A 25,806-nucleotide genomic window follows, 5' to 3' on the forward strand; every position below is an offset into this window, starting at 1 on the left:
TCGCCCCGCACTCCGTAAGGTGAAAGGACGCCCTTGGGCGTGGGGACTGGGCGGGGGCGGGGTCTCTTTGGGAGGTGGAGTCTAGACGGATTGGGACTTGCAGAGGCCGCCCTTGGCTCGTGGAAGGGGCGGAACCGGGATCTCACCCACTCCTAGAGGAGCCGGAAGTGCCTAGTGAGTACGGGGCCGAAGACACCTGCTGATCTGTGCACTCAGGTAGAAGCGGCAGCTCCGGGGCCCGGAGTCCAGTGGGCAGCTCCTCAGGTAGGGCCCAACTAGAGCCAGAGATGAGGTATCCCTCCCCTGCCCCACCCTGCCCCGCCCATCTGTCCGGCCATCTGACCCTCATTCCTTCCTGTTCCCGGGCCTGAGGGGCCGGCTTCACTTCATCCCTCTCCCCGATCCAGGGGCTGCGGGCCCCCGCGGACATCCAGAATGTGGGATCAGGAGAGAGTGAGATGTAAAAACCTCTCAGGGGAAAGTTTCACCCCAACTTCACTCCAGACTAACTGTGTCACCTTGGGGAAGACCCCCACCCTCTCTGGTACTGAGTGTCCTCAGTTGCAAAACAGGGTCTGACCCTTGCCCACCTGCCCTGAGACTGGGCAGGTCAGATGAAGTAGTTGCGAAGGCTACTGGGGATCCTGGGTGGAGCTGCCTCCCTTCCAGGGCGATAGCAGTGCTGATTCTCCTGCTGCGTCTGGTCCTACACGGAGAGCCACATCCCCACCCCTCCCTGAATCTGGGAGCCCAGAAAGGCTGAGGGCTGACAACCAGGGCAGCTTGTTCTGGCTTTCCTGTGGTGGGATTGCGTGCAGGCCTGGGAGGCATGTGGATGTTCCCAGAGTAAGCTCTGAGGCCAGGGCACCTCTTGAGGCCCTCCTGGAGCAAAGAGCGGGGCCACCATCATGCAGGGCCTTGAATGCCAAGTTAAGAAGTCTAAACTCTCAACTCAGGGCAGGGGCAGTGCACTGGAGTCTGACCTGTCGTGCCCTCAGGACCAGCCCGGGTGAGTGGGGCTGTCACGATTCCAGACACAGTGCTGCTGCTATAGGTGGCGCGGGTGGGCGTTTACTTCATGCTACTGCTTTACACGGGTCACGCCATGAATCCCTCATGCACCCCCATGTTACCCCATTCCAGAGGCCGAAAATGAGGCTCAGAGAGGTGAAGTGATTTGCACAGGGTCACAACTAGTGTCAGGGAGGGGATTAGAATCCAGACAGTCTCATGCCTTAACCACGGTGCCTGCTATCACCCAGGATCTGGGCATTGGTCATAAAGCCTTGACCTAGGCACCTGGAGGAGAAAGGAGGGGTCAGATGAGCAGGAAATTGGGGAAGAGGACTCAGAGGGCTTGGGAGGGAGGGGTACCCATGAGTCCTGAGAGGAATTCAGCTGACCAGGTTCCCCAGGGGAAGACGAAGTGTTTGATTTTAGCCATGTTAGTTTGGGGGTGAAGGGTGGTATAGGGGAGCCAAGAGGAGCTCTCCTCCATCGGGAGCAGACCAAGGAGGCAGAGCTGGTCCTGGGGGCAGGAGATGCCTTCAGGGATGGGTGCAGGTAGTGGAGAGGAGCCCGGGGCTTGGCTCACAGGAGTCCCCCTCCCTCTCCACAATGCTAAGCAGGCAGAGATGGGGGCATCCACTCGTGGGGCGGGAGGAACAAGGAGAGGAATGACTTCTAGGCTCCCATGACATTAGAGCTGAGAAGGTCTAAGAAATCCAGGTCTCGTTTCATAGAAGGGCAAACTGAGGCCAGCAAGTTACTTGCCCTAGAGTACTCCATGGGTGGATCAGAGTAGGACCCAGGTGCCCCCTTTGCCACTCAGCTCTTTCTGCTATTTCAGTGGCTCTCAACTGTGGGCAATTTTGTCCAGCAGGGGACATTTGACAAAGTTTAGAGACAATCTGGTTGTCACAGCTGGAGGTAGGATGCTCCCTGGCATCTAGTGGGTAGACTAGGAATGCTGCTAAACATCTTACAACACTCCCGCCAACCCTGCAACAAAGAATGATCCAGGGCTTCCCTGGTGGCGCAGTGGTCGAGAGTCCGCCTGCCGATGCAGGGGACACCGGTTCGTGCCCCGGTCCGGGAAGATCCCACATGCCGCGGAGCGGCTGGGCCCGTGAGCCATGGCCGCTGAGCCTGCGTGTCCGGAGCCTGTGCTCCGCAACGGGAGAGGCCACAGCAGTGAGAGGCCCGCGTACCGCACACACAAAAAAGAATGATCCAGCCCCAAGCAGCAGGGGTGGCGAAGTTGAGAAGCTCAGTAGTAGGTGGAGCCGAGCCTGTCTCCTCTGCCCCCTCCCCATCCACCCACCCACTGCCTGCTCTTTGGCTCTCCGCAGAGCAGATAGCTCAGACTTGGGCTGCCAGCTGGGCAGAACTTTGCCCCCACTCCCGGTGTGCCCCTCCCATGCGTGCTTCTTTATATTCCTGGAAGCTTCTGGAGTCTTCTCTGCTTTTCCTGGGCACAGTGGTCTAGAGCCCTGCCTATCACATGTCTCTTCTTGTCAGTCGGTCTGTCTCCCCAGACCCATATTCAGACTTTGGTGTTAGGGACAGAGAAACCAAAGTGGGAGTTTTCACCTATCACATAGCAGGTGCCTTGCAGATAAAAGATGTATTCAATTTGAGTGACGTTTTCGGGGTCCAAAGCGTTTCATTTTTTATCCCAAATTTTCACTTTAGCAAATCTCACAGGACCTTATGTTTGTGAAGCTCTCCGTTTCTAACCAGCTCCCAGGTGATGCTGGGCCCTGGACCACATTTTGAGTGGCGAGGCATTACAGGGCTGTGCAGAAGTGGGCTGGAGGCTGGGCGGCCCTCTCTGCAGACAATGGTGGTGTGGTTTGGGGACCATGGAGGGGAAGGAACCATGGTATGGAATCAGGAAACCAGGATATGAGTCATCACTCCCTCCCTCCATCTATGGCCTATTAGCTTCATAAGGTTTGGATAAGTCACTTGACTTTCGGACGCGCAGGCTCAGTGGCCATGGCTCACGGGCCCAGCCGCTCCGCGGCATGTGGGATCTTCCCGGACCGGGGCACGAACCTGCGTCCCCTGCATTGGCAGGCGGACTCTCAACCACTGCGCCACCAGGGAAGCCCCCACTTGACTTTTTTGAAGGGTGATCTTGCATGGCAGGCAGAGCTCCAGGGGTTCTGATGCAAGGTCAGAGGAAAATGCCCTGTGGAGCTGGGATGGTTTGGGGTCCTGGCAGCCAGAAGGGCCTAGGCCACTGGCGAGGCCAGCAGGGAAGGGGCGACGAGCTGAAGCTGGCAGGGCGGGCACCATGCCAGGGTAGAGGTGGCTCTGCCTGTTGTGGGAGCGCTGGAGGGACCGGCCTGGCTGGGGGAAGAAGGAGCAGCTTTGGTGGGCCAGGAGCCAGCCCAAGGCCTGAATGTGGGTCTGAGGAGTAGGGGTTGGGGGCTGAGAACTATGTCCTAGAGACACTGGGGTCAGGTTGTGGCCATGGACGGGCTTCCCACATATCCCAGGGAGACTGGGAAGAATTTTGGAGTTTGAGCCTTACATTTTGTAGTTTGGGCCCAGCTAGAGGGGGTGCCCTACTGCAAGCATCTGAGAACTGGGCAGAGCCTTAGGTACCTGAGGTACCCCCACCCCGGCCCCCCACAAATTAGCCACAATAGCCCAGCAAGGTCCCTTCCAACTTCTAGGACCAGGAAGCAGCAAGACAGCTGAACCCATTTCTCAGATGGAAAAACTGAGGCTCCCTCCTCCCCACTTCCTGGAAGGAGATCAGCCTTCAGGACTGTCACCTGTTACCCAGCAGGGCCCTGGGCCTGATCTGTCATGAGGCTGCCCCTTATTGCCCCTCAGGGAGGGGTGCCTGTCCCCACAGTTGGGGCCATCCCAGTGGTTCACACCGAGGGCTCTGCAATCACACAGGCCTGTATGTGAACCCTGGCTCCTGACTAGTGGCCGTGGGCAAGTCACTCCACCTCTCTGAGCCTGGGCTGGCTTGTCTGTAAACAGGTATGATGAAACCTGCTCGGCCAGCCTGGCAGGTTGTTGTAAAGATGAAATGAGCTGCGGTCATTATCATTACTCATGGCATTTAGAGGCTCACAGCGCCCCAGATGGCCTTACCCGGTGCCCTGATTTGACAGATGTGGGCAGCAGCCCTTGGAGAAGGGAGGTGGCCGTCCAAGAGCCCCACGGCCGGTGGGGATTAGAGCCCACGTCTTCAGGCGCACCTCCCACCCCATCACTGCTGCCCATCTGCAGAGGTGCCCCGAGAGCCACACGCTGTAAGCCTGGGGTCCCAGGGGTCAGGCTGCGGAGCCCCGTACGGAGGCCGGTGGGTCAGGCCTTGGTCCCAGCACCACCTCCCTTTACCAGCACAGCCATGAACTACGTGGGGCAGCTGGCAGAGACTGTGTTTGGGAAGGGGCTGTACCGGGGCCTGAACCCGGCCACGCTGAGCGGGGGCATCGATGTGCTGGTGGTGAGGCAGGCGGACGGCTCCTTCCGGTGCTCGCCCTTCCACGTGCGCTTCGGCAAGCTGGGCGTCCTGTGCTCGCGGGAGAAGGTGGTGAGTGATGGCGGTAGAGGGACCTCTGCAGGGCGCACTCAGGAAGCCGGGGTAGTCACTACAGTCCCAGGACACGAACCAAACCTCCCTGGGGCAGGGATGTGTCCTCTGGACAGGCTTCCCTTCTTTTGTATTTTCTTGGAAGGTTTTGGGTTGGTTTGGGGGTTTTGGTCCAGGAGGGCCCTTATTTTCCCCTGGAAGCAGCACAGCGGGGCAGCCTTCTGTACTGGGGCCATCAGACCTGGCTTCAGCTTCCTGAGACCTTACCTGTGTATTCCTGGTAAGTCACCTCACCTGAACAAATTGATACACTCTCATTACCTGGTGATTAAATAAGAGGTGATAACACTGTCCCAGGGCGAGGCATGGGGCTGATACTCAAAAATTACCTCCTCACTCTTAGGAAACCGGCACCGTCTTCATGGGGCTCAGGTGAACGTGACAGATTTTTGTTAGCACTGAGTTCTGGTTCTGGTTTGGTGGGCCCAAACCCTCTTCACACTGGGGTGACTGTGAATCTTCCAGAATCCTAATGGGAGAGTGTAACCTTGAGGGAGACAGTATAGCTAAGTGGTTAAGAGCTTGCGTTGTGGATTCAGACCTTCTGGGTTCATAGTAATTCCCAGAGAATTACTTAACCCCTCTGAGCCTCAGTTTCCTCATCTATAAAGTGGGGATAATGATGGGAGGTACTGCCAGGGGTTGCTGTGAAGATTAAATAAGATGGTCTATGTAACACACTGGACGAAGTGCCCAGGAAAGTGTCATTCTTACTGTTGTTCATGTTACCCACAAATGTTCGGGCACTCTTCTGCGGGTTGGGGACACACAGGGACAAGATTGGATCGTGTTCTTGTTCTTATGGGCTGTGGGAGAGAGAGGAACACAGAAACCAAGGCATAAACAAGAATACTGAGATGGTGAGCAGAGACCCTCAGAGTGGGGAGCAGGGGGCTCCCCGAGGTCTGGGGGGAGAGAGTTCCAGAAAGTGCAGTGCTCTGGGGCAGCAGGGAGCCTGTGTCTCCAGGACCAGCTGGGAGTCCAGAGGACTGAAGCATGGGAGTAAGATCCGACGGTGGGGAGCCCCATCCCACCACACCCCATTACAGGTAGACATCGAGATCAATGGGGAGCCAGTGGACTTGCACATGAAGCTGGGGGACAGCGGGGAGGCCTTCTTCATCCAGGAGCTGGAGAGCGATGTGGTAAGTGCCTCTGGGCCTGCCTGGCCCTGTCTCTTCACTAGTGCTCCCTCCAGGCGGGGCCTGGGGATTTGTCACCGTCCCCACCGTGGGGAGGACCCCATCGGCGAGGGTCTGAGGCAGGGGCGTCAGGACGTGCTGGTGGACCCTGGGGAGGGATGGGGGCAGGAAGGGCTGGCGCTTTTTGGGGGAAGTTTTCTCAGAAGAGGACACTTGAGCTGGGCCCCTGAAAGGGGAAAAGGAAGCCCTCCCTGGCCAGCCTGGAGAGGAGGAGGGTGCCGAGCAGTGGCCGGGACTGGAAAGCATAAGATGGCTTGTTGTAGATCTGGTGCCGGCTCGGGGCAGCTGGCACATGGAAGTGTGGGAGCGGGGGAGGACCAGAGGGGTGTTTGCAGAAGGGAGGCAGGGCCCAGCAGAAGCCAGTAGAGGTGTTTAAAGTTTTGACAAACTTAATAATTGAGCCCCTACTCTACTGTAGGCCAGAAACAGCAGTAGACCTGGATGAGGGGTGACCCCTGCCAAAAAAGAAGTTTCCCAGACTAACTTGGGAGACAGACATGTAAACAACAGATGAAAGAACCATTTGGTTATTGCAGCGAAGGGGGTTGGAACTGAGGCTGAAAAAAGTCAGGGCAAGCTTCCTGGAGGAGGTGACACCTGGCTGAGTCTTAAAAGGGGAAGTAGGTGTCTGCTGTGGTAGATGTGGGCAGGGGAGATGAGAGGCTGATGCCCAGGTTTCTGTCTGGACTGTGTGGTTGCCGTGGGCTGCCAGAAGTGTAGGCACCCCTGGGATTGGGGCCGCTTTATCTCTGTTAGGGAACGTTGAGGCCAGCAACAGTTACAAGGCCATGCTACCACTGGCTCTGTCCAGCCTCCAGGCCTGTTTTCCTGCCCCCTGCCCCCAAGCTGCAGACCCCTCAGCCCTGCCCCCGATCTGCTCCACAGGAAGACATGCCTCCCCACCTGTGCACATCACCCATCCCTTGGGGGGGCCTGTCTGGGTTCCCTTCGGACTCCCACCTGGGCACAGCCAGAGAGCCTGAGGCCAGCATCGCGGGCACAGCCTCCACGGGGTGGAAGAAGAAGCGTCACAGGAGGAAACCCAGGCAGAAGGAGGACACGGTGGCAGCCGATTCTAGTTCGGAGGAGCTGGAGGCAGGCACTGGGAGTGAGCGATCCCTGCTGGAAAAGCCGAGGCCGGAGCCCCCGGGGTATGTAGGGGGTTGAGGGTGTAGGAATGCCACTTGGGGTTCAAGCACAGTGTCCTCTGCTGATGCTGTGTGACCCTGGGCTAGGTCCTTGACCTCTCTGGCCTTTAGTTGCTTTGCTTCATCAAGCCCCTGATGTCCAGGCTTCCGTGCCCTGCCCAGGTTGCCTGTCCTATCACTGACGATTTATTTCCCTGTGGTCCCGCAGCAGTGTCCAGCCAGAAGGAGAGGCCTCACCGCAGCCGAAAGACATCTACCCCTACTCCGATGGGGAGCGGCCCCCCCAGGCCAGGTGAGAGTCCAGGTGGGCTACAGGCAGAGACTCAAAGCCAAGGTCTCTCCACTTACATTTTTCTGATGAATAATGACATAGAACATATTTATTGTGTTTACCAGCCATTTGTGTGTCTTTTCAGTAAAGTGTTGACCTTCAAGTCTTTTGCCCATTTTTTCTGTTGTGGTAGAACACACATAACATAAAATTTACCATTTGAAAGGGCATAATTCAGTGGCATTTAGTATGTTCACAATGTCGTACAACCATCACCCCTTATCCAATTCCACAACTTTTTCGTCACCCTTAGTGGAAACCCTACACCCGTTGAGAAGTCACAGCCTTGCCCATTGTTTCGTTTTGTTTTGGTTTTTCTACTGGATTGCCTTCTTATTGTTGATTTATAGGAGTTCCTTATACATTCTGGATCCAACACAGGCATAAATACGTGTTGCAGAAAAAATTTTCCCAAGCCAAGGAGGGCGGCAGGGGGTGGCAGGCTGGCCTGGGGGCCTCTGAGTTCTTGCTTCCTGCAGCCTCTCAACGGGTGGGCTAACATCCCCCAAGAGTGACTCGGAGCTGGAGCTGCGGACCCCCGAACCCATCCCCCTGAGAGCTGAGTCCCACATGCAGTGGGCCTGGGGGAGGCTGCCTAAGGTTAGTTCCCCTGTGTCAACCCTCCATCCTTACCTTTCAGCGGCTCCGTGGCCCCTGCGGGTCAGGACTGGAGTGACTTGAGACTTGGGCCACCTCCCTGAGGCCTTTTGGGGTGTGGGAGGCAGGCCCTGCACCGCCCCTGTCTTCCCGCATTTGTTTGCTCGAAGGTGGGCAAAGCTGAGTGGCCCGCGTCCTCAGTGGTCCCTGATGGCAGCTCCAAGACAGCCTCTCCACCTCAGGGGGCGCCCAGCACCCCCTCTGCCTCTGTGGTTGGCGTGGACCCTTCGGGAATTCCAATCCTGCAAACAGGGCCTGGCACCCACCTTCTTCACGCTGACACGGAGGTGCCTGCTCTGGTGGGTCCCCCTCTCCAGCCCCCTGAGAGAGAGGAAACCAAGACTCAGAGTTCCGGGGATGTGGGCCTCCCTCCTCCCTCTGAGTCGTGGAGCTGGGCTGCTTTGGAGGCCCCCGCTTGCCCAGGGCAGCCGGAGGGGATCTCCAGGAGGAAAGGTGAGTGATAGCTGGACCCCTCCCACTGCTTCCCTGGCCTCACGTTATCCCCTGGGTGGACTCTGGAATTTCAAGCATGTTTGAGCACCTACTGTGTTCCGAGCACTGTTTCTGGCCCCGGCCCTCATGGGACTCACAGTCCAGAGGGGTAGACAGATGACAGATGCATAACAGGAGGAGCATGATGTTGGGGGGGCGGGACGCAGGACAGAATCATTGGTTGGGACGGGGGCCAGGGATGGCCTCTCTGCGCGGGTGATGCCTGAGCTGAGACGTGGGCCATAAAGATCCAGCCGAGTGAGGACCAGGGGAAGAGAATTCTAGGCAGAGAGAACATCAAGGCCATGAGGAGGGAGAGAGGTTTCATGTCTAGGAACTGAGGCAGCTGGTGTGTCCTGAGCGAGGCCAGGGAGAGGGTTGGGAGGGGAAGCTGGCACCTGTGCTATCCAGTTGGGTAGTTACTGGCTATATGTGGCTATTTTAAATTAAATTTAAATTAATTAAAATTAAATAACACTTGCAGGACTTCCCTGGCGGTCCAGTGGTTAAGACTCCGTACCTCCACTGCAAGGGGTGCGGTGCGATCCCTTGCTGGGGAACTAAGATCCCATATGCCACACGGCATGGCGAAAAGAAAAAAAAGAATTAAGTAACACTTAAAATTCTATTTTTCCATCACACCACATTTTAAGTATGCCCAGTAGCCTTCTGTGGCCAGCAGCTACCCTACTGGACAGTGCAGACATAGGACTTTTCTAGCATTGCAGAAAGTTCTACTGGACAGTGCCACCTTAAGGCGTTCAAAGGTAGGGGGACGCACACTGATCACAACACTAGTCCTCACGGGTTAGGTCTACATATGTCCCCTCCTCTGCTCTCAGGCTCCCTGAAGAGAAGCCAGCACCTGGGCCCCAGTGAAATCTACCTGGATGACTTGCCCTCCCTGGATTCTGAGAACGCAGCCCTTTACTTCCCCCAGAGGTGCCTGGGTTCTGGACGCCAGGGTGTCCTGGGATTGGGGCCTGTGGGGCTAGGAGTCGGCTATCAGGGGCCTGGGAGGGCTCCAGCCCCTCCTCCCAGCCTCCTTGTACTCATGTCACTATTGGCCCCTTTGTCCCCAGCGACTGTGGGCTGGGGGCCAGGAAGTGGAGTGAAGCCGGAAGCCAAAAGTCTCTGGGGGACTGCAACCCTGAGCGGGAGCCAGAGCCCACTCGGGACACAGCGGACACAGTAGTGCTGTCCCTCTCGGGGGGGCTGGCTGACAGCGGAGACATCTCTGTGGGTATGCTCAACTGTGGCCCCCCACCCCTCCAAGGACTGTCACTGAGCCCAGGGGACGGGAGAAGAGAGGGAAGACGCCGGGGTGGGGGGGTAGAAGAGGTGTGCACGACTCTGGGGTTTGTGGAGCCCACCCTCGGCCAGCAAGCGCTGGGCATCTCCAAGACCCCGTGAAGCAAATGCTAAGTCATGCTAGGCTGTGACTTATCCTGTGAATCCAGGATGGCAAGTGCCTGGGGTGGGACCATCAGGTGTCAAAACCCCAGGTAGCAAGGAGCCCTGCTAGGTCGAAGACCCAAGTTGCAGGAGGCCTGAGCAGCAGAGGCGGGGCAGCCGGGAGGGGCGGGGGCAACGGGTCACGTGGGATGTGCTGGCCTCACCCCTCGCTCTCTGTCTCTGTGCCCAGAGAAGTTCAACCAGCACATCGTCTCCTACCAGGACCTCGCCCAAAACCCCGGCCTCCTGGACGACCCGAACCTGGTGGTGAAGATCAACGAGAAGTGGGTATCGGGACTGGGCCACTGGATCGCCCCGCCCTCCACGGCCCTAACACTCTATCTGTCTCTCCAGGCATTATAACTGGGCTGTAGCTGCCTCCATGATCCTCTCCCTGCAAGCTTTCCAGAAGAACTTGCCCAAGGTAATGGTTATAGCACCCCTGGGCCTCCTGGGGGACGTGGCCATAGCCTTGGGGTCGGGGGCCCTTGGCAAGGAAGTGGAGGGTGGGCAGAGATGGGCCTGGGGCTGCAGGACCCACTCTGAGAGAAGAGACCCAGGTCCTCTGAAGCCTTGCCCCAGGCCGTATGGACGAAGCACCCCCCGCTTCCCTGGTTTCCTGACATGGCTGAATCCATTTGGATTGGATTTAGACTTGACTTCCAAGGAATTCAGGACAAACCAGAGGCGACAGGGACACGCCTTCAACAGGAGGTTTTGGGATCTGCGAGACGGTCTCGGGAGATGGAGGTCCTACCCCTCACTTTCCTCTGAGACCCTCTGCAGGCTGGGCTGCAGGGGCTTGCTTTATCAGCACACAGTCGTTGAGTACCTACTGTGTGCCGGGCTCAGACTGGGGACAGTCGTGCCCTCATAGGAGGACAGTTAATCAAAGACTCAGCCAAATGAATATAAAATTCAACTGGGAAGGAGAGGCCTGGGGTGCTTTGAGAGCCTCCAACAGGGGGTTTGCTGAGCAAGCGCCCACCGGGTAGAGGTCTGAAGGATGAGTAGGCAAGGGGTGGGGAACAGCATGTGCAGGTGCTCAGAGGTGGGAAGGACCAGCCTCTATAGTCCCTCCCAGAACCTCTATCCTGTGCAGGGCTGGCCTGCCTGTGCACCTGCCCCTTCTGCACCTCTGGGAGCCACCCAGTGCCCCACCCTGGTCTGGCCCATCATTACTGGCTTGGCTTGCCCAAAGAACATCACTCACCTGATGTTGACAGCTGGTGCCTCCCTTTGGTGAAGCTCAGCTCTATCCTCTGGCTGGTTCTGGGTTTGAGCAAGGACCCAGAGCTTGTGGGAAGAGAGAGGGTCCCCCCATGCTTGGCTTTCCTCACCTTACCCAGAGAGACCCATCACCTAGGGGAAAACTCTCCCAGCCTGTTCCCAGCCCCAGTGGACACCCTGGCTGTTTTCCTCGACTTGGGTTCTCCATTCTGTGTTTGCAGGAAGCTGATACGTCTCCTAGGCGGGCCTGGGCCCTCCCTGGATTTATCTAGCACAAATCTAATCAGAATTTTTCGCAGGGTCATGTTGTCCCCACCAGACAATGACGGTAACAAGCAGAGAGGGAGGCTGTTCGCGGGATAGATCACTGACCTTAGGAATTGCCCATGTTGGTCTTGGAGGTTGAGGGTGGTACTGACTAGAGACTGTGCCTGCCACCAGTTGGTGGCATCATGCAGGGAGACCCAGATCTTGAGAGTCTCCCAAAGCGCTGCCTTTAGCTACTGGAATAGGGAGACTGAGCCACAAGGTCTGGAGGCCAGGCCAAGGCTGGGCTAGAGCTGGGGGCGGGGGGGTCAGGGCTGGGGTGGAGTGGAGGCGGGCAGAAGTGGCCCTTGTTCTCCCGTGCGTATCTCCTTGAACCAGTGCTCAGAATCCCAAGATGGGGGTGAGTATGCTTCTTTAGCCTCCAGATGTTGGTAGCACCTTGCTGTAGGGTCAGCCCCAGACTCTGGGCCCATGGGGGCCCCAAGGGCAACGTAAGGTGGGATTTTGTGGTACAGGAAAAAATGCCATGGCCTTCATCTGCCCGCAGAGCACCGTGGACAAGCTGGAGAAGGAAAAGATGCCCCGGAAGGGAGGGCGGTGGTGGTTTTCCTGGCGATGCAGGGACTTTCCGGCCAAGGAGGTGGGTGGTCATGTCCACAGGGCGGGGCCGGCACAGGCAGGAGGCGGGGTTCACTAGATGGATATTCTCCCCACAGTGCAGAGCCCGGAGGGAGAAAACCACAGCGCGGCAGCAGCAGCTGGGGTGAGCTGGATCTCCTGCCTGGGGCTCTGCAGCTGGAGCTCAGCCTGGGAAAGATCACTGTGGGAGCGGCAGTGGAGCCAGAACCCCTCCCCTGCCGTGGCATGTCTTTGTCCCTCTGCAATCACTTCTACACCTCTTCTTTCTCCTGGGACATGTCCCCATGTCACAGATGGGAAAGCCTAGATACACCAAAGTTCTCGCAGCCGGGAAGTGGCAGGGCTGGAATGGGTACCCAGACTCCCGGCCCAGACAAAGGGCTACCATACGAAGGCGGAGAAGGGCTTCCTCTCTCCACCAGGGGCCAGCTGGCCCCAGCTGACCTTGCTTCCTTTTTTCATGTCTGAAGTGACCCAGAATGTCCAAGGCTGGGTGGGGGGTGATCAAGGACGGGCTGACTGCCTCCCACAGCAGGTGGGATTGGCCACGATGCAATTCTAGATTTTTCTGGTGCACATCCCCAAATCAGGTACCAGCATCCTAGCTGTGGAGAGCGGCCTGGGGCCTGGGCGCCCCGGGTCTCTGCTCCAGCTCTGCAGTCACCGTTCTGGGTGTAGACTACTGGCCTGTATCCTGATGTCTGCTGCCACCCCCAAAATGGGTGGCACCTAAAGGGAGGGGTCCTTAGAGGGGCAGAGACCAGCAGCAGGCTCCTTGCGGCCTGGGTGAGGGGTGGGCATCTACAGGAGTGAAGGCCTTGGCTGGGGGAAGTGGCTCAAGCGCCGGGCGGCCCGCAGGGAGAAGACGGAAGCCCCGAGCAGTGAGGACGATGTCCCTGACAGCCCCATCCTTCTGGAGGCCCCCTCCCCACCCCTCTCGCCTCCAGCCCACACTCCTACCTACAAGAAGTCCCTCCGCCTCTCCTCCAATCAGATTGTAAGTGTGTGCAGGTGTGGGAGTGGCGGGCCTGAGACGACGGTGTTCCCGAGGCCCTCAGGGCCCAGCTGAGGAACGGCTGGTGTTCCGCAAAGCCCCAAATCCATCCCTGTGGCAGCCGCCTGCCGGCCTCTGCTTGAGTCATCCGGGGACAGCTTTCTGTGCCGCTTCTTCACGTGCCAGCCCATTCTCTGTTGGATGTTCTCGCTAGAAAAGCCCCCTCTTATGGCATCTTAATATACCTACCTGCGGTGGGCTGGCTGGCTCTGGGCCTGCCTTTGGGAGCTACAGGAACCAAACGGCCCATGACAGCCTCTCCGATTCTGGCAACCCCAGGCCCCCAACTCACACCTCGGAGTAACTGTGGCTCCTGTCATGTCTTCCTCCTGAGTGGAACTCTGTGGTCAGAGAGGTGCCCAGGAGAGTCTGGCGCACCTGGTACAGAGTGGCTGCCCTGTGTGGTTCCCTGGGGCTCACACCCAACTCGGGGTCAGCCAGGTCACAGGCTGTGGCTAAGAACTGCCCTGATCCTTATCTCTGGACCAAGGACAGGGCTAGGTCTCTCTTTGGCGGGGATGTCCCAGGTACCCTAGCCCCAGGCAGGAGGCTGCCTGTGAAGATGCCCACAGGGGCCCCTCTGTGGAGTGGGGTGTCCCTCTGCCCAGAGCAGTGCTGGCCCCAAGGCTGACCTGAGAAACCTGGACGGGGTCATGGGCCAGGCTTGGTCCGGGAGCGTCATCTCAAAGCTCCTGTGCCTGGAGCTCTGCAGGCCCCACCAGCACCTCTCACTTCCTCCTTGAGCCACCTTCTGCCTACATGGCTGTCTCTGCTGAGCTCAGGAAGGTTCTTGAGTTGGGAGGAACAGGAGAAAGAGAGGCCCATGGAGATGGAAGGCCACAGTTCTGGGGGGGTTGGCGGTGGGCGGACAGCGTCCAGCTGCAGCAGCTCACAGTTCCCCCCTTGCCTGGCCTCAGCGGCGCCTGAACCTGCAAGAAGGTGCCAACGAGGTGGTCTTCAGCGTGACCACCCAGTACCAGGGCACCTGCCGCTGTAGGGCCACCATCTACCTGTGGAAATGGGACGACAGGGTGATCATCTCAGACATTGATGGTACCATCACCAAGTGAGACCCGGTCGGCTGTGGAGGGGGAGAGGGAGGGCCTGGGGACTCGCCTCCCTCTGTGCTGGGGGAGGGGGGACAGGGAGAGAGGCCCTCCCCTCCCGATGGGCCATCCTGGGATGGGGGCGGGGCCACACCCACAGAGCAGGAGGGCCACGTGGGGCTGCCTTGGCGTGACCATCACTCTGGGTCTAGGTCGGATGTCCTGGGCCACATTCTGCCCCAGCTGGGGAAAGACTGGACACATCAGGGCATCACTAGTCTCTACCACAAAATCCACCTGTGAGTGCCTGGACTGGGCTGGGGTGGGACCCCAGGGAGGGAGGAATGGCCTGGCCTCAGCCCCGGGAAGCCAGGCTTGGGGACCCACAGGGAAGGAGACCAGGGCAGGTCCCTGGAGTGCTGAGACCTACTGGTCCTCAGTTCTCCCGTGAAAGACTTGTCTCTTGGGGCTGCAGTCGGGCTCTGAGTCTAGCTGCTGGCCTTCCTGCCGTAGGCAAAGCCTACAGACTTGCCCAAGTCCTCACCTATCCTGGTCCACCTGGGCCTCAGGACTCTGCACGCTTCTTCTCCCTCTCAGCCCTGGCTCAGCTCTTAAGTCCCCTCCTTGCAGAGGCTCCAGGGTTGGGCTGAGCTGGCCGAAGCCCAGAAGGCGAGATGGGGATGGCTGGTCTCTTGACGGCTCTGTGCTACCCCTTTGTCCCGCCCCCAGAAATGGGTACAAGTTCCTGTACTGCTCGGCACGGGCCATCGGCATGGCTGACCTCACCAAGGGGTACCTGCAGTGGGTGAGCGAGCGGGGCTGTGGCCTCCCTGAGGGCCCCATCCTGCTGTCTCCCAGCAGCCTCTTCTCTGCCCTGCACAGGTAACCGCCCTGCACAGGTAACCTCCCTGCACAGGTAACCTCCCCATGGGACGTGAGCCCACAGCCCAACAGGGGGTTGCACAGGCCCACTGCCAGCCCTGCACAGCCCAGGCTGGGCCAGCATCAGACCTCGCTCAGGTGTCCACTGGGTCAGACCCTGTCACCAGCACTGTCACCTCACCCTTCCATCATCTGGTCGCTAACCCCTTCCCTGCCCATGGCCCCGACTGCCGCAGGGAGGTGATTGAGAAGAAGCCGGAGGTGTTCAAGATTGCCTGCCTGAGTGACATCCAGCAGCTCTTTCTGCCCCAGAAACAGCCCTTCTATGCCGCCTTTGGGAACAGGCCCAATGTGAGTGTCCCCTCCACGGCGGGGGCGGGGGGCCTGAGCCACCTTCTCCACACCTCCCAGCCCACTGACCCCTCCTTGTCTCCTGTAGGATGTCACTGCCTACCGGCAGGTCGGCCTGCCTACATCCCGCATCTTCACAGTCAACCCCCGAGGAGAGCTCAGCCAGGAGTTCATGAAGAATCACAAGTCCACGTGAGGCCAAACCCTGCCACGTGCCTCCCCAGCCCAGCCTCTCCCTGGGACCCAGTGCCACGCCACCCCTCCCCCGCCAGGGACCCCTCCCCGGCCCAGGGCTCCCGGGAAGGACGCCTCCACCTGCCGTGGTGGGGCTGAAGCCCGGCAGCGGCTGAGCCTCACTCCAGCGCCTCCTGCCCGTAGGTACGAACGGCTCGGTGAGGTGGCTGAACTCTTCTTCCCACCTGTGGCCCGTGGCCCCAGCACAGACTTGGCCAGCCCCGATTACAGCAACTTCTGCTACTGGCGGGAGCCACTGGCCCCTGTGGACCTCGACACCTTGGCCTGAACGAGCCCTGGCTGCTCCCCAGGACTGTGTGTCCCAGGGCATGGGGGTTGGAAGTTGGATGCTGCAGGGCCAACCCACTGAAGGGGAGGAGGGGGCTGCGGGCTAGTTGTGGCCTCTCCTGTCCCCTGCCTTTGCCAGCTGAGCCGTGCTCCAGGCCTCAGCATGGCCCTGCCCTGTAGCCATTAAGTGACTGGGTCCTTGCAGCGTTCTCCATACCCTTGATATCTGTCCCTGTCACCCTGGGACCCTGCCTCAACTCCTGATAGGACAGAGACAAGAAGGAAGCCCCTATGAGGTTTGAGACCTGTAAGCCCAGGAAAGGGTTGGTGGCAGCCAACAATCAGGGAAGAAATTTTCCCCCGACCCACTTTGGGGAGCCTGGACCATACCCTCTGAAGCTAGACCCTACATAGCCCTGGCCCCTTCCCATAGCTCTGGAGCCAGACATCACTGCTCTCCCACGCTGGTGCCCTGATTATCTCAGCACATCCCAACCCCAGATACTCTAGGGCCCCCCCAACATCTGGGAAGGGGGGATCCCAGGGCAGTGCCAGGGCTGAGGGGGTGTGGCTCCCACTTGGCCTAGTACATACCCAGCTGCCATCCCTGCCCCTCCTCACACCCCTGCTGAGGACACAGCCCCAAACCCTGCCAGGGCAGGTGCCTGGCCTCCCCCAGCCTTTGCCAGTCATTTCACTGCCCGCACAGCTGCTGAGTGAGCTTCTGCCCAAGGAGCAGGGCTGACACCCCACTGCAGCCTTCCCGCCTACTGCCTTTGGGGAAGAAAATTCCTTTAGACAGGCTAAAAGCTTTAATCCAGGCCTGCCCTCCCCCAACGGCACCAAAGTGGGGGGCAGAACACCAAATGTCAGGAACCCAGAAGGTGGGGCTGCAGGGACCTGCAAAACACCATGGAAGGGCCTGAGCTGCTGTGGGGAAACTGAGGCTGGGAACCTCAGCAGGGATGGGCCTCTGGGGCGTACGCAGGCCAGACGAACGCTTGTGTCCTCATGTTTTCATACCTGAATTTCTCACCACCTTGTGAACATCCGGGCAGGGCTGGGGTTTTCCAAGGATGTTGGAAACTAGGCCTGGAGCCCTTTTCCTCCAGCTGTGGCCTCCTGCGCAGGGTCTGGCCTCATTCAGGCCATGATGTGCATGAGGGCCACCCTTTGGAGAGAGGCCCTAACCTGGGGTGGAGGGAGATTCTCCTCCAAGTGGGAAGGAGAGGATCACGTGGGGACCAGAGTACCCCAAAAACATCTTTGGGGAGGGGAACGAAAAGGATAAATTACAGTGGGAGGCGTCTCCAAACAGATCACTTGGACCCCATCCTTTCCTCCGGGAATCCGCGGCTGCCTAAGCCCTCACCTTGGGAGAGAATCAAAAGGAATAAAGAGAACTCTCCACTGAGTCCTTGTGTTTCCGTTCTGTCCTGAAGGACCCGCAGGGTGGTGGAAACCTCTGGTCCTTAGTTCAGGAACAGCATCCTTGAAGCTGCCAGGTGGGAGGACAGTGCCAGTGGGCACGACCTTCCTAAAGAAACCAAGCCCAGGTGGCTGAGAAGCCTCTAAGGGCTTGGAGCTGCTGTCCACAGGCGAAGGGAGATGCGGAGAGACTGCTGTCCGAGAACGGACCTGAAGGTCTGCGCAGATGCTAACTGGTGTGTCTGCAGAAGAGCGATTTGCAGACCGTGGGTGGTGCAGTCTCTTGGGGCCACCCCGGCCTTCAGGCATGACGTCCTGGCCTTGACCGCAGTCCTGAATTGCCCAGTTGGTGCCTGGGCAGTCAGGTGGAGCCGGACCCACACTGTTCCTTCAAGGCCCTCTGAAATGGCATCCGCGCTGGCCAGGGGAGGCTGGGAGGCACTGCTAGGCAAGGCTGGGCTCTGGGGGAGGGTCCCCAGGGTTGGCGGGATCTGGGGGTTGGCCTGTCCAGCCCACCTAGTCGGCCTGCCCTGCCCGGACCTGCTCGGCCAGCTGGGCCCGGCAGTCCAGCAGGTCATCCCGGAGGCGGGCAATGTCCTTTGCGTGCTGGGCCAGCGTGCGGTTCAGCTGGTCCACGTGGTCCCACAGGCCCTCCCTGGGCCCAAGGGACTCAGCCACGAAGCTGTCCAGGCCCGCAGCCAGCAGGCCCAGCCTCCCACAGGTACCTTCCACTTGCGCCACCCTCTGGTCAAAGTGACCCACCGCAAGCTGCAGTTCCTGGGCCGTGTCCTGGCAGCGGCTCAGCCTGCCAGCCACACTGGCCACGCCGGCCTTGAGTTGCTCCAGCTGCCCCCGCAGGCTCAGGACCTGCCTGTGTCCGGCCCGAAGCCACGAGCCTTGGCTGCTGACCTGCTCCTGGATGGCGTGGACCTCAGCCTCCACCTTGCGTTCCCGCTCATCCAGGGATGTGTTGGCGGCCAAGAGGGCATCAGAATACTGGCTGACAGAGTCACTGAGGCCCGTGAGCGACTTGCTCACAGAGTTCAGATTGACCTTGAGCAGGGTGATCTCGCCTTGGAGGGAGTTGCCCGCTGCTTCTGCCAGCTGCCCCTGGACCTCAGCCACGGTGCCATTGAGCTTCTGGAGCAGGGCCGCATGGCTGGCCACCTGGCGTAGGAGGGCCTCGCTCCGGCTCTGCCAGGCCTTCACTTCGGCCACGAGATTGTCCAGGATGGCTAGGGTGGTCCTAGGGGTACACGAGGCCTCCAGTGAAACCAGCCGTTGTTCCAGCACCGCCAGCTCCGTCTGCACGAGCGGGCGAGCCGATCTGCCTGCAGGAGCGCTATCGTGGCTCGGCTCCCCAGCCAGCGTCAGCAGGCGTTCCTCCAGCCTCTGCACGCGCTCTTCCAGCATGGTGTGGAAGCCACGCACACCCCAGCCCCCCTCCTGAATCCCCAGACAGCAGCCCCTGGCTCCACCCTCTGTGCTGTTGACGGTCTCCAAGCCCTCCAGCAGCCCATCCACGCCCCCCTCGAGCATGGCAGCAGAGAGCCGTGTGAGGTCATTCCCGTCGGGGGGGCTGTGGCCCCTTTGGGCCTCGGTCACTGCCTGCAGCTTCCTCTCGAGGCTGTCTACGCGGGTACTGATCAAGGCCAGCTGGCCACAGCAGCTGCCCCTGCCAGCCACGCCCAAGCCCTGCAGCCGGGTACCCAGCTGTGAGAGCTCCCGGCGCAGGGCCAGCTCCCGGCCATCCAGGCTCTGGTGCAGCCTCCGGCTGGCCGCCTGGCCCTCCTCGAACTGCTGCCGCACCTCCTGCACCTGTAGGTCGCACGCATTCTGGACACCCTGCAGCTTCTGCTCGAAGCCATCCAGCAGGTTCCCCCAGAGTCGGTGCAGCCGTCGGTCCACATATTCGTCCAGCAGCGCCAGGGAGGTGAGCGGAGATGGGGGGCTCTCCCGCAGCCGCTGCAGGTGAGCCTCATGGCCGAGGGCCAGTCCATGCACCTCGTCCAGCAGTTGCACCTTGGTCCGGAGTGTGTTGCTCACCTCTGTCACCTTGCTCAGGATCTCATCCAGAGGAGGAGTGAGTGGTCCTCCAGCTCTGTCTCTGGGGTTCACAAACCCCTCGGGGATGACCCCAAAGCCCACAGGGGCAGCAGGAGCGTTGGAGCCACCAGTCACCCTGTTGGGGTCTTCGTGGCTGGCCACCAGGCCACTGAGGGTACCATATGCTTGTGCCAGGCGCTGGACATCACCCTCCAGGCGTTCCAGCCGTTCACCAAACAGCCCTGGGCCTTTCCTTCCTGGGAAAGAGGAGGAGAGAACCCCAGGGTCATCACTGGTCTGGCTCTCTCAGCTCGTCCTGTTGCCGGGCCACCCGAGAGGTTTTCTGGTCTGAGCCAGCCTTGCTGGGTATGGTTCCCCCAGCTGTGGGAGGGGGCTCTAGGGGCTCACCCCCACGTCCAACACGAGACGCACCCTCCCCAGCCCTGATCGGGCTCAGCCAGCTTGTGTCAGTCCCCAGAAACCGATCACCTTGGCGAGGGTCTCCATGGGCAGACTCACCGTGGGGGCTGGAGGCTGCTCTGCTAGAAGGAAGGGGCCTGGGGCCTGGGCCCACCTGCCCCGAGGGAACCTGGGGCTCAGGCTCCGGCTGAGGTGGGGCGGCCGCGTGGTCCGTGAGATGCTCGGGGCAGCCTTCTCCAGCGAGGCCGGGGCAGCAACGCCAGGCGAGGTCGGTCACTGTCTTGTAGCCCACCTTGTATTTGGGTCTGAGCACTGTGCGGTACCTGGGCCAGGGGCGGGCAGAGGGCAGGGCTCTGTACCTGTGGGCTGAGGCTCCTGCCTCCTGGCGAGTGACCTTGCCCCCTGGCTGGGGTCCAGGGCCACTCCAGACACTGGCAGAAGGTCTAGATGTCTCCCAGCTTCACTACACCATCAGCATTTTTCCTTCTTCTGTGCTTAAGGTGACAGGTGGTAGGGTGGAAGCAGGCCTGGCAGAGGCTCAGAGATGCGTTAGGGGAGGGGGCAGGTAGAAGCCCTACCCCATCTTGTTTGCTTGGGGAAAGGCTAGTGGGAATTTAGCCTCAAGACTCCCAAGACCACTTGGACACCCTGTGGCTCATACTGCCATCAGAAATTCCACTCTGGCTTTGGGGGTACCTTGAAAACTTTTGACAAAACCCCAGCCTCTCCCTCTGGGTGGATGAGGGGTACAGCACTGGAGCTGGGGCAGGCAGCCCTTCACACTGCCTGGGGGCCACTCCCTACCTGGGGGCCACTTAGTTCTTTCCCCTCCTTCCTGGCCTACTCTGGGAATTCAGCTCTGGTCCTGGAAGCTGGCGGAATGGCACCTCTGATTATGAGCACAGTGGGGAAGGCCCAGGGGTGCAGGGCAGAGCTCACCACGTGTACTCTCTCCCCTGTTCAGCCGTGTACCTGTTTACCCACTGACACATGGGAATAAACAGGTCTGTTTTCAGACACATGTTTGAACGTCTCCAAGTACATCACACCTGCATGCAACACGTCCTCACAGCCCACCTGTCTGGCTGAAGCCCCAGAAGTCTGGCTTCCCTCCTCTCACCCTTGGCCTGCCTTCTCCACGGTCACCACAACCCTCCCTGGGTCTACCCAGGGATCAACCATTGCTGCTGTTGATCCTCTGCTCTCCCCTGTCCCCAGCCACCCCCCTGTGCCTCTGCTGCTTCTTCCTTGCCTTGCACTGCTTCTCCCCTGGGAGCCCTCCCCTGGGTCCCCTTGGGGGCTCCAACCAAGCCTGACCTGGCCCGCCGCCGGCCCCCTCCAAATGGCCTGTGTTGGGGCAGGGGTAGGCTCTTTGGAGTCCAAGGAGTTACAACCCTTGTGGGGCTGGCCGCTACCCTCAGCTGAAGGCAGGCCTGGGGCTTATGCCCAGGGATCCTGAGTCGGTGGGATGGGGGTGCACTCACGTGACTGTCCCGGGGCAGTTGGGCCCCCATCCACACTGCCGGTACTCAGCCTTTATGTAGTTATCCGCTCCCTCCTGTAGGACACAGGTCACATTCCTGTGTACAATGTAGGCACAGAGGGCCCTGCAGGGGGAAATGGCATCCTTGGAATATCTGGCCTGTGCCAGGCCCACTGAGGCTTCTACTCCTCCCCTCCCCCAGCTGTGGGCCTAGGAAGGAGACCAGACTCCCATCTCTCCTCTGCCCCTTCTTCTTGTTCCTGGGATCCAGGGCCCTTGGCCTGGGGTCCTGCCCCACTGCTGGTCTCTCCAATCCCAGCCTCGCCAGTGGGCTGGTCACTGGGCTAAGTAAGTGCTGTACTGAACCAGGAGCCCAGTGCAGCTGCCTCCCTGCCTGGGGAAGAGGCCCACCCTGGATCCCCCTCAAGAGCCTTGCCACACTCCCCACCCTCCTCCAACTCCTTCACTGGCTCTCAACTCCTCATCTCGGCATTGACGCTTCTGAGATCCCAACATACTGCCTTTGAGACCACACTTCTCGTCTTTCCTCCCGACTGACTCCCACCCTGTAGTTTTCCCACTCCTGCCTTTGCTTCTGGTTCCTCCCTCTCAGATCACTTTTTGTACCACCTCCTCCAGGAAGCCTGCTCTGATGTGCCCAGGCCTACTGAGTGTCAGCCATGGGCTGGGTACACTCCTCCTATAATACCTCTCAAACTCAGCTAGAGTTCACATTCAGCTAGCACCCCAGGCAGAGGCCCTAACTCACCTGAAGCTACTAAAGACCAGAAGCTGAGGCAGGGGAGGACACAAGGGCTAGGGAGGCTACTGCCTGGCATAAGCCGACCACCTGTGGACTGCTATGGGGCTCTGGAGCCACAACACGGGCCCAGGACCCAGGAGCCCCCACCAGCTCTGCCGCCCATCCACGTTGGGCCTCCCAAAGGGTCGCAGGGGTCCAGGCTGAGCATGGGAGGGGTCGAGCCGCCGGGTGCACGGCCTCCATCTCCCACCTGGCGGGGCAGGGGAGAGATGAGAGGCCCTGGCACGGGATGGGGGTGGCCCCGCGTGCTCCATGTCGCGGACCGCCCGCCCTTCCTCCCTCCCTCCCTCCTCTCCCTCCACCTGGTCCACTGCGCCCGGAGTCTGCACACAGAGCAGCTGGAAAATGTTACTTCTCTGGAAAGGTTTCCGCGGGCACTGCCAGTACCCCAGCCGCCGCGCCAGGCCCCCTCGGCTTCTTTTCCTTCGCCAGCCCCGCAGGCCCCCGGACCGTGGGGCGCCCGCCCGGGCGGGGGCTCGTCCTGGGGTGCCCGGAGCCCCCGCGCGCGCCCGGGGCAGGTGGGAGCCTCGCCCGGGCCCATCCCTCCCGCTTCCCGCCCGCGGAGCGGCCCGCGCTTACTTGTGCGGCCCCGGGCGCAGCCGCGGGCGCCATCCCGTCGTGTAGAGGCTGTAGCGGGAGGCACCAGGCGGCGCGGGCCGCGCGAGGAGCGGGGTGCCCTTGGCCTGCGCCCCCGAGAGAAGCGCCGCGACGGCGCACAGCCAGACCGGCAGGCGGCGGCGACCCATCGCGGCCCCCGGGTCTCCACCTGGCCCCGCGCGTGTCCCCGCCGGGTGTGCGCCCGCCCACCCGCCGCTCGCCCGCCCGGGTCCCGCCGCCGGTCGCGGCCCCCGGAGCTCGCTGGCCCGGCCGCCTGGCGCTTCGCGGCGGCTGCGTCCCGCCGAGTGGCCGGCGCTGCTCGCGCCTGGGGCCGCCGAGGGGAGGCGGGAGGCGGGCTCTGCGCTGATTAGCATAAACTTGGGGCCGCGTCGCTCTCCTCCGCCGGCCCCCCGCCCCAGCTCCGAGCTGACGCCCGAGGGGCCGCCCGCGAGCGAGAGGTTAAGAAGAGAGCAGCCCCGGAGTGGCAGGGGCGCAGGCTGTCGCACCCCGGGAGGCCCCCCAAACACACCCATCACCCATCCACCACTGTCTCCCGCGTGCACCCGGGCGAGAAGCAGAGCCAGAACCCTGGGGCCGGCCTGGACGCGGGGCCGTCTAAGAACGCCCACCCGCTGGACACACTGCTCTTAAAAACCCGTGTGCGCCCGGGAACCGCGGCCCAGGGCTCTGAAGCTGAGATGACCGTGTTTGGGGACGGGCCAGCAACACCTTCGCAGCCACTTCCTTGGAATAGGCCCCAGATCATCCCTGCTGGCTAGCTCTGCCTCCCCGCAGCGTCATTGTCCCAGGGTGCCCAGGACATCTGATAACTCTGCCTACCCCTCCCCGGACAACTTAGCCCCTCTGTGCTCGAGAACCCTCCGCAATCCGTCTGGTGGCCAGGCTGTCCTTCTGGTTTCCTGGTGGAGTGCATCTTATCTCTGTCTCTCTCAGGTCTCTGGCTGCACGGAGTCCTGAACGCCTGTCACCCCTCCAGCCCCGCCAAAGGTGCTCCGCTTCTCCTTGTGCAACTAAAGCTCTTAGCAGGCTGGACTGCAGCACTGGCCCATTTTCAGCGTCTGGTCAAAGAAAACCTTTCGGTCTTTCTCACAAGGAGTTGCTGTTAAGTCAGGCTTCCTCCATATTTCCCTTGTGAAACTGACTCTCGGAACCCAAGAGTTGACCTTTACAGCCATCCTCATTCAATGTCATCTTGTTGGCTTTCTAAGCTGCAAAAAGCCTTTCGAATCCTGCTTCTGTCCTCCAACAGACTGCCGCTTCTTCCTGGCTTGATCTTATCCACACAGATGATCACAGCCACCTGGGTCTTTCCCCAAGTAAAGACAGGTGTGCAGAAAGCACAGAACTCTGAGGCACACCTGGAGAGGCCTCTCTCCAACCGGACTTTGAGATGTGAATTCACACCCTTTGGGGAAAGCGATGCTATCAGGGGTGCTGGACTAGGGCAGGTCTGAAGTCCACATCTGCACCCCTGCCCTCTCCCAGCCATGCTGGCTTGCGGGTCTTGGAGCAGGGGTGAGGCCGGCGCACACCTGAGCCAAGCAGGCCAATTGTTCTCTCTCCTGGGTTTTGAAATTGAAACGCAGAGGCTGAGGGCGATCCGGCTTCCAGGTGGAGACTCTATTTGTTTCCTAGGGCTGCTGTAACAAATTACTACAAATATAGTGGCTTCAAACAACAGAAATGTATTCTTCCACAATCCTAGAGGCTAGAAGTCTGAAATCAAGGTGTCAGCAGGGCCACAGGGAAGATTCCTTCCTGGTCTCTTGCAGCTTCTGGTGGTTTCTGGCATCCTTGGCACTCTTTGGCTTGTAGCTGCATCTCCCAATGTCTGTTTCTGTCTTTACGTGGCCTTCTCTCTTGTCTCTGCATGGCCTTCTTCACAAGGCCCTCGTCTCTCTGTGTCTCTGGGTCCTCTCCTCCTACGAGGTCACCTGTCATTGAATTTAGGTCCCAGTCTAATCCAGTCTGACCTCATCTTAAGTAATTACATCTTCAGAGACCCTATTTCCAAATAAGGTCCCATTCTAAGGTTCTAGGTGGACATGAATTTTGCGGGAACGCCATTCAACCCACTACAGGGTCCCTGAGGGGTTAGTGAGAGGACAGGCCAGGGCACCCTGTAGCCATAGCTCCGCAGGAGTTACGGGGAAGCTGAGGAGGAGAGCTTGCAGGAGGAGAATGGGGCAGAGTGGAGGGGCTAGGTACTCAGGGAGAAGTACGGTGAGTTGCCATTTGGTGACTGGCTTCCTCTGTCTGCCTCCATAACCCACTTCACTTGAGCCAGCTCCAGTGGGTTTCTGATCCCAGCAAATGAAGCCTAAGACAGTCTTCATCTTCCACCACAAATCCACCCAGTGTGCTCCAGACTTTAACAAAGACGTCCATCTCACTGGGCAAGATACACAGTACGCATAACATGATCTTGATCTTGTAGCCACTGAATTTCTACTTCTCAGAAAGTGAGAGACATCTGAGTGGAAGATGAGCAGAGCCTGGCTCTTCCCCCTAGGCTGGGTTCTGACTGCCTGGCAGCACTGCCCATCCGGCTCTGGAAAAAACTCCCCACCTCCCTGCCCCAGAGCTCTGATCCTTTTCCAAGGGGTCCCACCCCTTCCTCTCACTCCCTTCCTCAACCCAGATGTGGGACCCACAACTCAGAGGGAGGAGGCTGGGCCTTGTCTGAACTTGGAAAAGCCCACATAACAAAGGGCCGAAAGGACAGATGGACCCCCACTTCCCCCTTCCCCAGGTGGTTGACATCAAACACCACGCTCCCTCTCTAATTGGAACAGTTTCGGGAGCCAGCACTGGGGCCACATCCTGGTAGGGGAGGAGGACATGGGTGGAGGAGATGCTTGGGGTCTTGGCTGTATCCAGCCAGCGGCTGAGGTTCCCCCCCTCCCCCCACAGATGATGAGGCTACTTTGCATCTGCCAGACAGGAAACCTAGGGAGGCCAGAGGCAAGGGAGGAAGACAGATGGTCGTGTCCTCCCCCCCCTCGGGCTGGAGTTTCCGCACCTGGATGGAGGTGGGCTGAGGGGCCACACACAGGATCAGGCTTTCTGTTCCCAGGGACATGCACAG

At 59.9% G+C, this 25,806-nt stretch overlaps 2 protein-coding genes across 9 annotated transcripts; one reads left to right on the forward strand and one right to left on the reverse strand.

Moving 5' to 3' along the window:
* Positions 1-76: 76 nt before the first annotated feature.
* LPIN3 (lipin 3) lies at positions 77-17,303 on the forward strand. 8 transcript variants are annotated; one of them, XM_030843506.2, is made up of 21 exons: positions 93-264; positions 957-1,009; positions 4,372-4,564; positions 5,674-5,769; positions 6,712-6,977; positions 7,183-7,266; positions 7,785-7,905; positions 8,073-8,415; positions 9,297-9,396; positions 9,537-9,697; positions 10,100-10,193; positions 10,264-10,333; positions 11,954-12,046; positions 12,123-12,169; positions 12,904-13,042; positions 14,017-14,165; positions 14,358-14,444; positions 14,875-15,027; positions 15,264-15,378; positions 15,467-15,570; positions 15,757-17,303. In XM_030843506.2, exons 3-21 carry the CDS (start codon positions 4,379-4,381, stop codon positions 15,899-15,901), a joined length of 2,553 nt encoding a protein of 850 aa, XP_030699366.1. In that variant the 5' UTR covers positions 93-264; positions 957-1,009; positions 4,372-4,378; the 3' UTR covers positions 15,902-17,303. The 8 variants fall into 8 exon arrangements, with proteins under 8 accessions (XP_060141008.1, XP_030699366.1, XP_030699365.1 ...); XM_060285025.1 differs by lacking the exon at positions 957-1,009 and having other exon boundaries at positions 77-174; XM_030843505.2 differs by lacking the exon at positions 957-1,009.
* Positions 16,654-22,861, reverse strand: EMILIN3 (elastin microfibril interfacer 3). Its single transcript, XM_030843514.2, has 4 exons — positions 22,680-22,861; positions 21,279-21,401; positions 19,894-20,117; positions 16,654-19,631 (listed from the first exon to the last, which is right to left on the reverse strand). The coding sequence occupies exons 1-4, from the start codon at positions 22,844-22,846 to the stop codon at positions 17,845-17,847; spliced, it is 2,301 nt and encodes a 766-aa protein (XP_030699374.2). The 5' UTR covers positions 22,847-22,861; the 3' UTR covers positions 16,654-17,844.
* Between the last annotated feature and the right edge of the window lie 2,945 nt (positions 22,862-25,806).

This window comes from Globicephala melas, chromosome 15, assembly GCF_963455315.2.
Source record: "Globicephala melas chromosome 15, mGloMel1.2, whole genome shotgun sequence".
NCBI classification, from domain to species: Eukaryota; Metazoa; Chordata; class Mammalia; order Artiodactyla; family Delphinidae; genus Globicephala; species Globicephala melas.

Bases quoted from the DNA above. Each gene is read 5' to 3' on its own strand.
- LPIN3 (XM_060285024.1), top strand. From the start codon at position 5,347: ATGTTACCCACAAATGTTCGGGCACTCTTCTGCGGGTTGGGGACACAC. The intron at 9,397-9,536 runs GTGCCTGGGTTC...CTTTGTCCCCAG, and splicing joins GCCCTTTACTTCCCCCAGAG to CGACTGTGGGCTGGGGGCCA. The intron at 13,043-14,016 runs GTAAGTGTGTGC...GCCTGGCCTCAG, and splicing joins GCCTCTCCTCCAATCAGATT to CGGCGCCTGAACCTGCAAGA.
- EMILIN3 (XM_030843514.2), bottom strand. From the start codon at position 22,846: ATGGGTCGCCGCCGCCTGCCGGTCTGGCTGTGCGCCGTCGCGGCGCTT. The intron at 21,402-22,679 runs GTAAGCGCGGGC...TTCCCCCTGCAG, and splicing joins CTGCGCCCGGGGCCGCACAA to GGCCCTCTGTGCCTACATTG. The intron at 20,118-21,278 runs GTGAGTGCACCC...CCCCTGGCCCAG, and splicing joins AACTGCCCCGGGACAGTCAC to GTACCGCACAGTGCTCAGAC.